This window comes from Harpegnathos saltator, unplaced genomic scaffold (genome assembly GCF_003227715.2).
Source record: "Harpegnathos saltator strain DR-91 unplaced genomic scaffold, Hsal_v8.6 scaffold93, whole genome shotgun sequence".
Classification (NCBI taxonomy): domain Eukaryota; kingdom Metazoa; phylum Arthropoda; class Insecta; order Hymenoptera; family Formicidae; genus Harpegnathos; species Harpegnathos saltator.
The window spans coordinates 338,387-353,344 of NW_020230721.1; the positions used below are offsets into that span (position 1 = coordinate 338,387).

The 14,958-nt window shown below is 40.9% G+C and overlaps 2 protein-coding genes across 6 annotated transcripts; both read right to left on the reverse strand.

Moving 5' to 3' along the window:
* Positions 1-2: 2 nt before the first annotated feature.
* On the reverse strand, positions 3-9,001 carry mesh (sushi domain containing 2 mesh). 2 transcript variants are annotated; one of them, XM_011137149.3, is made up of 15 exons: positions 8,508-9,000; positions 7,886-8,127; positions 7,447-7,634; positions 7,053-7,368; positions 6,663-6,831; positions 6,315-6,578; positions 5,836-6,032; positions 5,418-5,563; positions 5,009-5,290; positions 4,307-4,776; positions 3,866-4,140; positions 3,253-3,679; positions 2,772-2,954; positions 539-689; positions 3-448 (listed from the first exon to the last, which is right to left on the reverse strand). In XM_011137149.3, the coding sequence occupies exons 1-15, from the start codon at positions 8,941-8,943 to the stop codon at positions 358-360; spliced, it is 3,837 nt and encodes a 1,278-aa protein (XP_011135451.1). In that variant the 5' UTR covers positions 8,944-9,000; the 3' UTR covers positions 3-357. The 2 variants fall into 2 exon arrangements, with proteins under 2 accessions (XP_011135451.1, XP_011135450.1); XM_011137148.2 differs by lacking the exons at positions 3-448; positions 539-689 and adding an exon at positions 762-2,237 and having other exon boundaries at positions 8,508-9,001.
* A 1,893-nt stretch (positions 9,002-10,894) lies between these two features.
* Positions 10,895-14,123, reverse strand: Pop2 (CCR4-NOT transcription complex subunit Pop2). 4 transcript variants are annotated; one of them, XM_025307731.1, is made up of 8 exons: positions 13,984-14,123; positions 13,415-13,510; positions 13,236-13,286; positions 12,510-12,695; positions 12,260-12,416; positions 11,801-12,077; positions 11,528-11,668; positions 10,895-11,436 (listed from the first exon to the last, which is right to left on the reverse strand). In XM_025307731.1, the coding sequence occupies exons 4-8, from the start codon at positions 12,547-12,549 to the stop codon at positions 11,305-11,307; spliced, it is 747 nt and encodes a 248-aa protein (XP_025163516.1). In that variant the 5' UTR covers positions 12,550-12,695; positions 13,236-13,286; positions 13,415-13,510; positions 13,984-14,123; the 3' UTR covers positions 10,895-11,304. The 4 variants fall into 4 exon arrangements, with proteins under 4 accessions (XP_025163516.1, XP_025163517.1, XP_011135448.1 ...); XM_025307732.1 differs by having other exon boundaries at positions 13,948-14,116; XM_011137146.2 differs by lacking the exon at positions 13,236-13,286.
* Between the last annotated feature and the right edge of the window lie 835 nt (positions 14,124-14,958).

Below are 14,958 nucleotides of genomic sequence, written 5' to 3' on the forward strand. Positions count from 1 at the left end.
TCTATAAAAATTGAACATTTATTCGTGTTAATGCAGTTATTCTCAACAGTCTCTTCTGCCTTATCGTTACTTGTCATTACTTATGCATATACCATGTTACTTATACATATATAATATATACGTCGTGCATTTTCTGAAAAGAAAAGGGAGACGCGTACTCGCGAAATCTATCTACTTACATACATAACTATCTACGTTTATCTCCTTCTCTCTCGTAAAAATATATTTAAATAAATTCAAAGGAGTTTGTGTGGATGGAGCAAGGTACAGGCTAATAGTGCGGCGTGAGAGGAGATGCGGGAAAGAGAAAGATGATGATAAATGGCGCTCTACGTCCCTAGGAATTCGGGGATAAAATCAATTAATTTCTGTAGCTTTGCTCATGTAAGGTATTGACTCCCCTTCCTCGCCGATCTTCCGCAGTCGCTGCAGTTCCGCCGTCCGTGTTCTAAAATTCACCGCGTGCGTGCGTGCGTTTTTAGTTATCGATTTTTCGAAAAGCTCTTTGGGATTGCGCGCTAAAGAGCGAATTTGATACCTTGCCAGGGCTTCGTCGTGTTCCCGTTGCTCCCTACGGTTTTTAAGAACCTTATGCCCGATGCAAACGAGTATCAGCAAAATCGGAACCAGACAAGCGAGTATTATGCCGGTGGTAACGCCCGCTTGACGAGAACTGTATTCCTGCTGGCCTGTACAGTGCGAAACAGAAAATGGTTAATAAATATCGTACGTTGAATTATCGCGATACGCTTTCCCCCGACTGTAATGATAAAAAAAAAAAAAAAAAAAAAAAGAGAGAAAAAGAACGAAAACGGCACCGTGCGTGCGCACACGTTATACACGTTCGAACACCGAATGCATAATCGGCTGCAAATCCGTCGTTGGAATCAGATAATTCCGCCAATAATTTGCCGCGATCGGGCACACTTTGGAACGATGTAAACGAGAGGAGGGAAGGGAGAAGATGCAACGGGAAGAATTCACGATAACGCTGGTGGCAAATTTCCATTCCATTCTAATACCGTTACACGCAGTATTATAATGATATGAAAAGCTTTTGCTGTATACCATAAATATTCACTGTACATGCGTGTGGAATAGAAATTTCCCCTCTCTCGTCGTGTTTAATCATGTGTATAAAATTTTATTAAAACAAACACTTGCATATGTACAGTGCGTACGTGAACAAGATATGCGTCGATACAGTCGAATTACGATAATCAATCACTACGAATATATAAACCGGCAATTACAATAATAATCGTCGTTCAATCGTCCCACCGCGCTACGACGTTCGACGTTTAATACGTGTCGTGTCAACCGACGTTAGTTTACCAATAATGGCGACAACACGTGTCTGGTCTAAAAATTACAAATAATACTGCAACTATTTCTATTCCACAGCAAGAACAGTAGTAACTTCTCTGCTATTTACACATGATGATGACAGTTTTGTACGAAAAATGCATTCTACGAAAGAGATTTCCTAATTCCGAATAGCCTGCCCATTAATGCTTATTGCTCTCTCCTGTCTTCGCGTGCGCCACACTTGAGTCGTTTAGATCGTAGATAACGAATCAATGCTCGATCCGTTAATCATCTCTCGATGTTGGCTCGGACGTGCGTCGGATGTAGTACATTATTTAGAAATTGGGATCGAGATATACACTGTCATGGGCACGTACACGCACGCGCTCGCGCGCGCGCAACCACACTAACGTTGATCTAAAATAACGAATCAAGCAATCTCGCTGGTGATTACGTTACGCTTATCGACGGACCGTCCCTCTACACGTCACTCTCTTTAGAGGGGCTGCCTGTTTTTCTCATCGAGTCGGTGCTGTCCGACTCCGTGGGCGAGTTGGGCACCTTCAGGTCCCACTCTTTCTCCTCGAAGTCAATGTCCGGTCTATTGGGTAAGGGTTCGTTTGTGCGGTACACTCTGTCGTAGCTACGGCGCTTCCTAGCGCTATTATTTTCAATTGTGCTAGCGTCGCTAATTGGAGAAATGGCCCTATCGTACGGCTTTAGCGGCATGGTCTGCTTCGACAATGTGGATTCATTGTCGATACCAGACTCGCGATCAGTATAGCGCCATGATTTCGTGGAACTTCCCGTCGACTGTTTCTTTCTTATGTAAAGATAGCCACCGCCGATGCAGCCCACCACGGGTATTAACACGGCGCTAATAATGCCCATTGTCGTCCACGCTGTACGCTGAGCGTACTCGACGTGACCTATATTTATATATATAACACACGCATGAAAAATTGCACAGCACGCAGCAGAGAGCATACATCGATCGAGGACGATTCTATCGGTGAGGGAGCGAGAGACGAGAGAGACAATGATGAAGTGGACGGGAAACGTCATAGAAATAAGAGAAGTAGATGGAAAAGAGGACACGCGGTGCGAGAGAGAGAGAGAGAGAGAGAGAGAGCGAGAGAAGGGGGGAGGAGGAGGGGAGGGAAGTCGTGCTAAATCAATTGACGTTGTTTCTTAAAGATTCTGCAAACTCGACTCGCGAGAGCGGGCTCTCGCTGATTAATTGCTCGAGTATGAGCTTAGACTCGATTTAACTTTTAAAGCAAGCTGGATGGAATTGGTCCGCCTCGAGTTAACTGGTGTGCTAACTGCGCGCACCGTTTAATACTTTCTCCATGTACCTTATTCCATCTCATAGCACTTCGTTTAGGACCGTTAAGCAGGTACGCTGGGACTGTAGTGGTGGGAAATTAATGTAAATTGAATAATTGCGTAGAAATACTCACGAAGGCACTCTGTGTATCCGTACTCTGGCACGTTCCATCGACCTTCAGGCGTGCACACCCGACGTTGATCGCCGATGAGTATGAATTCCTGATTGCACTCGAAACTTATTTTCGTCCCCGGGATAAACAGGAAATTGCTCTTACGCCCGAAACGTGGCGTTTCCAGCACACCGCAGGATATTACTTGAAAAATCGAATGTTACACCGATGTAGCATTAAACGTCGCCACATTGAACCAGCTTTTCGATTCGTTTCAGCGGTTAATGCTGCGAATCGTACCGGGAGACCGGAGTGAAAAATCTCACGGATAAGTTGCCGCGTATGCTTTCGTATCTGTACTTGTAAGTTGTCACATAGTATCTGTATCTGTATTTCAATCAATGTGTAAATATATATATATATATATATATATATATATGAATATATCAACGCCGCTCCGGTCTCCCCTACAAGTTTGAGAAACACAGCCGCCTCTGCTTACTTTCTTTGTTGTTTGTCGCTCTGATCTTGGTGTAAGTATCGTAATAATTCCTGGTGAAGTGCGCTAAATCCCGATTCAAAGTCACCGCGTAGTCGTACTGGCACTGGTATGAATCACCGCACAACTCCTTCGCGCGCTCTACGTCGGTCGTTCTGTTTATCGGAAGTATCTCCTTCGGATACTTTCGATATTCCGGCACGAAACTGCGATTAGAATAAAAGCTCGCCGATCTACCAAAGTCCCTGGTGAATAAAGCATTTCCTATGAGATCGTTCGCGTTATCCTCCAGCATCCAGTGTATCGCAAAGTCTCTATGAATGGTTTCCGAATGATTCACGCTGTTCACCGGCACTTGATATCCGTACGGGCTCGTCAAGTCGTCCGTAACATCGAAGTTCCAATTGCCGAATAGGCCTCTGGTTTTGTTCTGTGCATAACGGGGAAAAGGAGAGTCTCTTCTAATTTTTCAGCGTATGTAACGCTCGATGGTATTCGATAATCATGAGTATATATAAATATACAGTAATAATAGAATAAAGAAAATAGATATATATAAATGTATATATAAATATACAGTGATAATAGAATAAAAAATGGCATTTACGCCACTTACCACATACGTCCAAGGTAGATACACTCGCAAGGACATGAAACCTTCATTCTCCACGATCTCCATACCGGCGCCGGTGTCGAACATGATAACGATCTCGCTCTGATTCAAAATGTACGTCGGAGTATAAACAACGACGCCGGAGAAGTGTTGGAACTTCAAAGCTGGTCTGTCAAAGTACACCCTCTTACCACCCGCGAGAACATCAAGACGATATCTCCACTGCGAGTCTTTCGGTCTCAAGCGAACTTCGATGACTTCGGAGTTATTGCCCCTCACTGCATAGATGAGACAACACGTAATTATTTATCGCATAGATTACAATGCGTACACATAATATCGATGTTGCCAGTGAGAAGGGAATTTTTTTTCAAATGATGAAACAAGATATTAAGTATCTTTGCGTATCACGGAGAGCTCGTATGGAATTGTGGAACGACTCACCAGCCACCGCTGTAAGATGCGTCGCCATCACTTGACCGTAAGCGTTGTTGGACATTTGCTCGAATCTACCCTGCACGTCGAGTTTGTCCCTGATGTGATTCACTCGCAGCAGAACGAACTCGCCTTTGCCGTTGAACGTGTACTCCAGGCCGTCGAATGTGACGATATGGGGATCGCCGAACACCGTCGCCACCCCAGGTGATTGATAGGCGATGCAATCCTGCGACGGTCTTCTCTCGAATCGCAAAGTCTCGCAACCGACAGCTTGCTCCTCCTGCCAGAGGCAGCACGTGTACATGGGCGACACGTCGTGATACCAATGCGAGAGGGTCGGTACTTTGTTGGCCTCGTTCCACGGTATGTAGCCCAGATTGTGAGACCGATGCGGTCGCGAGCCCCATTGTTGGTCGTAAGTCAGCATCAGATAACCCAACTTGTCGTAGCAACATTGTTGCTCCGAGCCGTCCATGCTGAAAAGCGCGAGCGTACAGTTGTTTTTCTTCGGGATCCCATTTTAGCCGTGTATATGTGCGAACAACCGACCAGCGGTCGGTGAATTATGAGTTGAAGAAACAAACGCGAAGAGGAAGAGGAAGAGGAGAAGGATGAATCGTACAAACGGGTTTGGTAGGTTTTATCGAACACGAGATACGGCAGATTGATAAGTTAGTCTCCGCGCGAAATAAGAGTCAAACCACTCACTTGGGCGCACCCGTCTTTACACAGTGTTTCGCGTGCTTGTTGTAATAACATTCTATATTCGAGTCCTTGTCGCATTCGAGATCCGGGAGGAAGCGACCTTTATCGCTCAAAGCGTGCTCCAGAGTGCAAGGGCAGATCGCGATCTCGGCGGCGAAGTTTTTCAGATATCTATCGTTCATAATCCACTTGTCGCAGAGCCTCTGAGACCACTTCGGGCCGTGCGTTCGTTCCCACTGCGGGCCGAAATACCAAGCGAGTGGGATCGGTCTGCTCCATAAGCTCCTGCAAAGAAAAAAAGAAAAAAAGAAAAATAGAAATCGTCCAAAGCTCGTTTTTCTTTTTTTTTTACGAATCATGGGAGAAAAAGAGGGAAGACGCGCCGAGAACGATTTTCTTTCACAAAACCTACGGCGATATCGAGAGTCCGGAGTATAAATGCGGCTCGGTCAAGTTGATTTGCAGAAAGCCGAATATCATATCCAAGTGACGTGGGTTGTACTGCTCTCGATATCTGGCTGGCTTGATGATGTAGCTGCCGGTATTGGTGACCGATTTCTGAAATATACGCAGCACCATTTATTCTGTCGTTTTATTTCGTCTTCAAATAAATGTCATTTGAATTTAAACCAAACGTAAATATTTCTGTTCTGTGTATTTTCTTCTTTTTTTTTTTTTTACTTCCTTTAATATTCATATATCTTTTCTTGTATTTTTTCCTCTCCCCTGTAACGTTCTTCAGGGGACTTTACTCTAAAGCGTCAATAAACACACTTATCTATCTGTCTATTTATCTTTGTATCGAGTACGCCAGATAGCCATGTACGAACCTCCAGCAATGTAATAAACTCGAATTCCGGTGTCGTTTTCACCTCCCGGTATCCCCACAGCGAAATCTGGATGCCCGCACCAAAATTACTCGTCAAGTTATACGCGTCCCATGTTATTTTTATTTCCGCTGGATCCTTCTGGTGAACGGCATCTTTATCGCTGAAGAAGATCTTCTCCGCCGCTGTGGCTGGTGTTTCTGAGAGAGAGGAAAACGTGAGGGGTTTTGTGCGATTTCACAGCATACAGGCAGAAATATCGCCCGCGAACGCAATTTTTCGCGTTAGTTTCAAGATGCACTGTTACCCTCATCAACAATAAACAACCAAAGTCACGACGCAAAAATATCCAGACATAATGTGCATGCGATTGAAAATTTCGAATGCCTCCATATCTACAGTGTAAGCGCCGAGAGGAAAGGAGGAGACATCAAAGACGGGCGCTGACTAATTTTGATCAAATACGTGATATCTTTCATTACCGACGAAGAATGTTCCTCTCCACTTGTTGTTATCGTTATTATTGCCGATGGTGACGAGGAAGCGTATGTAGCCCTCGTACTTTAGATGCGGCTGCACGCAAATCGCGCGATTTCTATCCACCACTGTCCCCATCACCATGACGTCTTCAAAGTAGCACATAATCTTCTGGCTCTCGTTGAAGCACGGCCCGGTGATATTGACGATAGTGCCACCCAACATGTTTCCGCTCTCCGGGGCGAAGACCAACGGTATATGAGCTCCAGCTGCGTGCATAGGTCGCGAAACATTGAGAAAATTTACGCGCTACCCATCCAACGTTCTATTGGAAATACGTCTCGTGTTCTTACAGTTGTCCTTGTTGCAGTTGCCCAATATTATATCCTCATCTATCCTGAAAATGTGTCGACCTGGGAATTTGTTCGCCCATCCCCTATTCGGCAAGTCCCGAACCGTGGTCATTTGCGAGTAAGGCTTGTACTCGTAGCTTCGTGTGCCGTTTCCAGCGTTAAAACCCACCTAGGACGAGGGAATTTTCAAGAGATTCAGTTTGTCGCGCCGGATGAATCGCTCGCTCGCGACAGCATTTTCCATCGTTCGCGCCAGGGATATTGAATTGAACCTCAAGTGCAAACAATTGGCACACGATTGCATCGAGTGGAATTAACCGAAAGCACAATGGAGAAACCTTCCGATCAGGAATCGCGCGTTTGACGTTTAACGTTTCGCAATATACTCACGTATGCGGGCACTCCGTTCTCTCCTTGAGTCGTATCACCGCCCGCTTCCGTGTGACTCAGCCATTGTAAATTCAGGTAGTTGAATATAGCGTAGGTGTAGACCTCATCGGTAGCCAATACCATTTGGAATGTGTTGGTCTTATAAAGAGCCGTGCCGATGCCACCGGTGAAGGACATGTTCTTCCAAGTGACTATAATCGCATGCTTGGGCACGAAGGAATCGGAACCAACAACACCTTCGCGAATGTCCCACATAAGGCGCTCTCGCATCTCCACGCCGAACTGATCGGTTCTGCCTTGCAGATCTCTCTCGAGCCTGTGCGAAGCGATGATATGCCGTCAATTATCCCTTGCGTTAACCTCGCGTTAAATTTCCACGAATTTCCTACATTACCGAAAATAAACCCCCGGTCTTCTCTGATCACTGTCCGTCTCCCTCAATTTGCCTATGCGACACTTGCTGAAGAAAATGCCGATGAAACTCGGATCGTTCTTCATGGGCCAATCTTTCACCGGGAAAACGAGGGGATACGTAAAGTGCGCCGGTGGGTCACTAAATTCCAGATAGCCGTTGACGGTTAACTAAAACGTTACGTGGCTTATTAAATGGTCGCCGACGAGCGAATTCCGACCTGCCGTAGAACTTTGCGCTAACATTCGGACATTCAGACACTCGGATATCCAAATCGTGTATTCAAATCTCGACTCGATGTATCCGAGTGCCTGGGTAGTCAGTGACAAGAAATTAAAGATATTTCTGCCTCTGTCACGGAGAATTGCAGAGAAATGTTGAGAAGGAATAAGTAATGATATATACAAGTATACGGCCGTACTCTTGTATAATTAAATCGAAATCCGAAGAAAGGCAATTGAAAGTTCAGGTTCTTGTGGATCTGCAGCGTCGTTGCCTGTAAAGCCGTTTGGTAATCTCCATTATCATCATTGCCACCCTTATCAAAGTACCAATACATGAATTCCGACCGAATCTTTTTCAACCGAGCTTCTGTTATTTCATATAAAATCGGGCTGTCATCTGGACGAGGCGCGTATCTGTCAGCCTCGGGTAAGTCCGAATCTGCAAATATGTCGAAATACCGATGTGAAAGAAATGTTCGAAATTTAATTCCACACACAAGCGTGTGATATCACTAAGATGACTCGTGATATCTAATGATTCATCCCCGATTCGTGTTAAAGTGAGTAACTGATAAACAAGTGATAAGCTCCGATACGAATCGGATTTCTAAAGGTAATATCAAACATGCGAGCATGCGCTAAACGGGCTATTTTGGATCGCGGTCTCCCGAAAAACAATTATTCCGCAGGAAAATACGTGTGTGTCTTGAAACAAGAAATTACAAAAGGAAACAGGGTGATATTTGAAGACTGCAAGAGCGCTCGACTAGTTGCACGTTGCGAAAACATGGTCACGCCCACTGATAATGGATTACTTACCGTATCTTACGTATTTTTCATGCTTCGCGTCTGCCATTTTACCGGAGATGGTCTGAACAACGGACGAGACATCCACCTCCGAACTGTCTTTCGACGCTAGGACACTTTTAGTCTCCGGTACAACTTGGGCCGGATCTGCCCCGTCGTCTTTTTTCTCGACGGAAGTTGAATCTGTCTTCCCGGCCGCGAGCCCTTCGAGCTCCAGGGGCATTTTCGCAGCCGTCTTCTCGTGCAGCAGCGACGGCACATCGCTCTCCTCATTGTAATTCTCTATCGACTCGGCCGAATTCAATCCGAACGCACTTTTGAACGTCCCGTTTTCGTTGAACGCTATAACGTTGCTCGGCGTTAATGAGAGGAGACACACGAGAAGAACCACCCATTTTGATGGCGCGTAATTGCAATTAAGCACTCGCCGCGACGCTCGAGGCCGCATTTTCGTGAGAGCGTTCCCGTTAAGATCTAATTACTGTAGTACGCACGACAAAACTGAACTGAGATTCGAGGTAACAAGTTGCGATAACGGCGACACTGATATCATCGGTTCTAGTATGATAAGGTATATTATCTCCGCTACAGGTTGCAACGCTACGGGAAAGTAAGGATCCCGCGTGTCCCACTTATGAAAAGGGCGTATCCGCTCCCACGTTTAGTATATGTAACCAAAATTTTTGGTTTTTTTCATCGCAAACTAGTTGAGCTCGTTTGCGATGTACTTGGAAATGAAAAATATATACACATACACGCACACGTATGTGTGTGTGTATATATTTAAAGTGTTCCTTCTACAGAAGGAGTTACAACTCGAGATCTAGAATATCTCATTCACATCGACGTTTAAAAAAAAATAATATATGTTCATTAGCGCACAATGGTACAGCACATAAATAAATAAACTCAATCACAAAAGATATTGATCTTCAAGTCAGATATATTGATCTTCAAATCATCTTGAACAAGAAAAATCACCTTTATATACTGGAATAAAGAATTGTGTAAAAAATTTACATATTCCAGTATAAATATACTTCTCTTATATCAAAAGATATTAAAAATGGTTTTTGTTAAATTCTAATATTTTAGTTCCTATTAAATTCTAATACTAATGATTTCTATTAAATCCTAATAATTTATCTTCGAATACGATAAATGAATGATCTTTTCACATTTTTAATGAATACTAGAGTGATGACAATACACATATAGCAAATGTTTTCCTTCATATCTCCTGGCATTGTAGAGATATTTCGATAAACTTTGTTTATTAAACGTTTTCATAGAAAAAATATTATTCCGAATATTTTTATAAGCCATCTCACTGCATTAATGAAAAATGTCCCATTAAAAGGAATGACTCTTAAATTTCATAAAATGACTTAAAAAGAAATTATCGTTTATTAGAGCATCTGCCTTTTTAAAACAAACAACTTTCTCTCCTTTGTTCTTTTCATATCATCAATCAGAGAAAGAGGTACTCTAGGCGAGAGATTGAGGTGGAAGAAAAACACTTGTGTGTGTGTGTGTGTGTATGTATAATGAATATGTTTTTAGAGGCAAATTATTTATTCAGCTTCTGCATTCTGCCCATCATGCACAAAGCAAATATTTTTAGTGCGAATAGTTCGAAAATGTACCAAAATCTTTCTCTCTTTATTTCTTGCGGATGAGTTTTACAATAAAACGAGTGCAGTATATGTAGCAAATATCATAAGAAGGGTACCTCGTCTTTAAAATCATATCGCTTATGATACTTTTTACACGAATGTGTCATTCACATCGGAATATTTTTTTACATGTATAATAAAAAGGTATTATCCCTATATATCAACGACTCAACTTAAAAGGAAAAAAAAAAAAAAAAGGAAAAGAAAAAATATTGCATCCTTTTCTCTCAATTTTCTAAAATGTATACGAATTTCTCGTGCTTAAAATGTATCGCGCTATAAATGTATCATAGAATAAATATACATATCAACAGTGGTAGGTACGTCTACATAATGTAGCATGTACAATCGAATGCATTAATTTAGTTTGATGCGCTTAAACTTAATCGTTAATTTCTTTTTCCATATTTAGGAAATATCCAAATTACGTAGTTAACAGTAGTAGTACATAGTTATGAGTTGATTACTTTATTTTATAAATGGACGAACGTAGGGAAACGGCAAATCCCCTTGTGAATGCGGACGAATTAGAATAATTAATGCACCCAATTGCACATTACGTTTGGTTTGGTTACACGGTATTAAGCAGTTTCTGTATGCGTCGTTCGAGAGATATATGACATATACACATACACGTATATGTATATATAAGTATACATATTTAGATACGTATACTGTAAAGATCTTAAAAGTAAGGGAAATGGGATTTTTGTACTGCGACGGTATCTTGTATATCAATATTGTCCAAATTTTACAAACAAAAATTATATTACATTTGTTTTTAATGTTGTTCGACGTTGCAAATATATTTTCGATTGGTGGTACGTATCACAGAAGAAATCTACAAAAGGAGTGGATCCAAAAGAATAAAACAGAAAAAATGTGGACGTAGATCTGAAAGAGATATGCCTAAATTGTGTCTCATGTGAGACCTACGGCAATAATGTCGATATAATATTGCAAATATAAACCATATACTTGATCACTAAGTGAAAGGATTTTTTTATAACATTTTATTGTAATGAAATAATCTTTCTCTCTCTCTCTCTCTCTTTTTTCTCCCACCCCCTCTCTCTCTTTCTTTCTCTCTCCCTCTCTCTCTCTCTCTCTCTCTTTTACGATTTTCTTTAACATTACGCAGTTGAGGTATTATCTCCATTTGCGTCCAAATATCCACCAGCAGACCCATTTACGACGAATGACGTTCCCAAACCATATAAGTGCCCGCAATATTTCGCATCATCAATATTATCCTCGAAAAACATCTAAAATAGAAATCAGAAATGAATTATTATTGCAACCTCATGATTAATCATTCAATAAACTTCATTTAGGTAAATAGAATTACACTCTTACTTCTCTCATTTTAAAAAAGACCATGCCAGTGAGAAGAGCATCGGAACCCGCCTGATGTTGAGGACCTACTCTTTGAATTTCTAGTTGTTCTGCCACTTCTTGTAAGCCACCTTTTAAGTTTTTGCACGACTTCATTAAGTACTGAAAGAGTGAAATATATAATCGTGTACATGTACATATATATATATATATATATATATATATACACTTTTCATTTTTTATTTCATCTTTACACAAAATATTCATACATTTTTTGCACGATTCTATACTCACTTTTACATCATATATCTTCGGAAAGTATATCCTAAGAAGTTCAAAAAATTCGCTTTCTTCCTGTGGCAACTTCTGATCCGTGAGAAGTTTTAATAAGTAACCAAAATCGTAACCAGAATGAAAGGATAGCCATTTAACGTCATCAACAAGAACAATCCCTGATGTCATCAAAAGTTCAGCAAATTCTAAAGGGTCGATACCTTCCTCCTCATGTTTCTTGAACTGTATGCCGCTATTTTGTAGCATATCTATACTATCCTGTGCATACATGTCTTCACTAGCAACAACAAAATGTATATATCTTATTACCAAAATTACTAAAAAAAAGTTAAAAAAATGTTGAATATGCATATCATTAGAAACTTGTCCTCTTGTAATGATTATATTGCGTTGCATCCCCAATATATACATTAGATATTAATAATAATAATAATTATATATATATATATATAAACTTACTGTAAATTAAATTTAAAATTAAACTGCCAGGTTGTATAGCCACCCGGTGTATTCCCCGAATCGTCAAGGAATGTAAGACCAAGCTGAATTATCCGTAAAAGATCTACATTGCAACGTAAGAGCTGATATTGGTAATCGGCGTTAGTCCTAAATTCACCTATTGCAAATAACAAACAAAATAATCATAATATGCATACGCTTTCTAGGAACAACATCCTCTGAAACTTTTCCAAATGTCATGCCTCCTTACCAATAGGCCTAGCTACAACACCAGGAAATTCTGTGTCCATCGCAACATACTGATATTGTTGCACGACTTGACGGATTGTGCGAAATTCCTCTTCCAAATTGTGCCCCCATACATCTCTGATTCCACATTCTTCATTACTGGGCAGAGTAGCCCCACCTTTCTGCTGCCCTATTGGGTTGGTCCCGCCTAAGAATGTTTCACAGTCAAGTAATATGCACTATTTACACGGAAAATATGAAAAATAATTTCAATTAATTTTCCACGTGTTCATTTTGACCATCTTATGAAATACTGAGTTGTTATTTGACATTGTATAAATAATTTGACAAGATTTTTATAAAATTATCGTCATAGCTCGTAAATACCAGCAATTTTTTACAGGTCATCTTTTAATAGAAAAGAAATGAAACTTTAGAGATTTGCAAGTGCAGTTCAATACTCTTTATGTAAGTGATAAAAAGTAGCTTCTTTGTACATAAAATTTATATACATTTTAATCAATTGATTTTGCATCTTTTCTCCAAAATATTAAACACAATGGATTTTCAAACTGTATCTTCTAATAGTGTATTTTTTGGAAATTTTGAAAGCACAATTGTATATCATCTTGACAATAATTCCTTTGTTATATATATACTTGAAATACAAATATGTTCTATATATATTTTGCTTCCCCATTTTCTTTAATGTCTCTCCTTTATTCACAAACTGGATACATATTCGCACCTTTGATGTTCCCGATATTGCTTGATGATTGAATATATTCTCATATATGACCTGTATGACAATGCATCATTTCTATTGCACAACAGCTTTTATTTACATAGATTATTGTTACATAAATTATTATAGATGTTTTATGTCACAAGCAGAGATATAATACATATTATATATATCTTACGCACCAGTAGCTGAAGGCATTTGGCTAGATATTCCTGTGTTCACCGGGACTACTCTTATCCTCAAATTACCTCTGTCACGGTCTTTCCTTCTTCATATCACTGTAAATTTGCAAATAATTAATAAAACAACAGCTGAAACAACATTTATAAATTTCATTGATTCAAAACAACTCAGAAGTTATATTTTATATATATTATAATTTATATATATATATGATATGAGAATTATATCATATAATAAAAACAGCAGTCATCGAAGTAAATCTTCTAAATGAATGTTTCAACTAAGCAGGTTATGAGTCATGAGTAAACAACAAGAATTCATCACAGTAAGCATCACATAAAATCAAAATGCATCGTAGAACGGGCTCGCAGATAAATGCGACAACAAAATCGCTACAGAGAAGAGAAATGTATGATAGAATTTATCACTCATTATCATTTATCAAAACAGAGAAAGTGAGGTTAAATGACTGGGATATGCAGAGTTGCCCAAGTTTCAAGTTGACCAAAAAATAACATAAGATGAATTATACTTCTGAATATAATGCCCTTGGCTCGTAAAGTCTAACCGTGTAATGAATTAATCAAGGTTGCAACGATCACTCGTCCCCAAACCAACAATCCACTGACACAATGTGAACAATTCAAATGACTTCCTTAGCTAGCGGAGTTAACCACATACGCACGGCACGAAGAAGCGTGGCGCTTCAATCGCTGGTACCGCCGACGAGGTAATATAAAGATTGTCAACCTTGGGTTAATCTTCGTATTGATCAAAGGGGCCCCAAGAGACCCGGAGGTAATTGAAGAACAATGATAATACCGACTACTATACCTACACTCGAGATAATACAGCTAGCAACTATCGCCGGTGCGTGGCGAGAGGAAAGACACGCGTCACTATTCGTGCACCGTTTTGCCTCGTCACACCTCCCGCAAGCCAACAATAGTTGCTGGATCGATTAGGTCGCGCTGTGGCCCGAGCGGTTGCGAAGCTTTTCCATCCATTCTCAGCGCGCGCTTACTCGTCAGATTTCTGTAATTAATAAACTGTTACGAATATCGAAAAACGTTATAGAAATGACGACTACGTCGGCCAGTGGCCACGTCACAATTTTCTAGAATATTCTGAAATCTACTAGAACATTCTGGAAACTTTTAGAATATTTTGCAAATTTCTAATGAATCCTAGAATTTCCTAAGAAGTTCTAGAAGCTTTTAGAATATTCTGAAATCTTCTAGAATGTTCTAGAATCACCTAGCCCGGTCGACTTGGACCAGAGGCCTCACCAGCCTCGCCACCAGCCGCGGGGCCGCGTCTCCGTATTTCATAATATTCTAGAAGATTATGACGTGGTCGTTGGCCACGTAGTCGACTACGACGGAGTTGGTAGACGGCAAAGCGACGACTATGGAGACGCGGCCGCGCGGCTGGTGAGGCCTCTGGGACAAGTCGACCGGGATACGCGACAAAGTAACGGCTAAGTTCGTGCCGTGCGTATGTGGTTAACTCCGCTAGCTAAGGAAGTCATTTGAATTGTTCA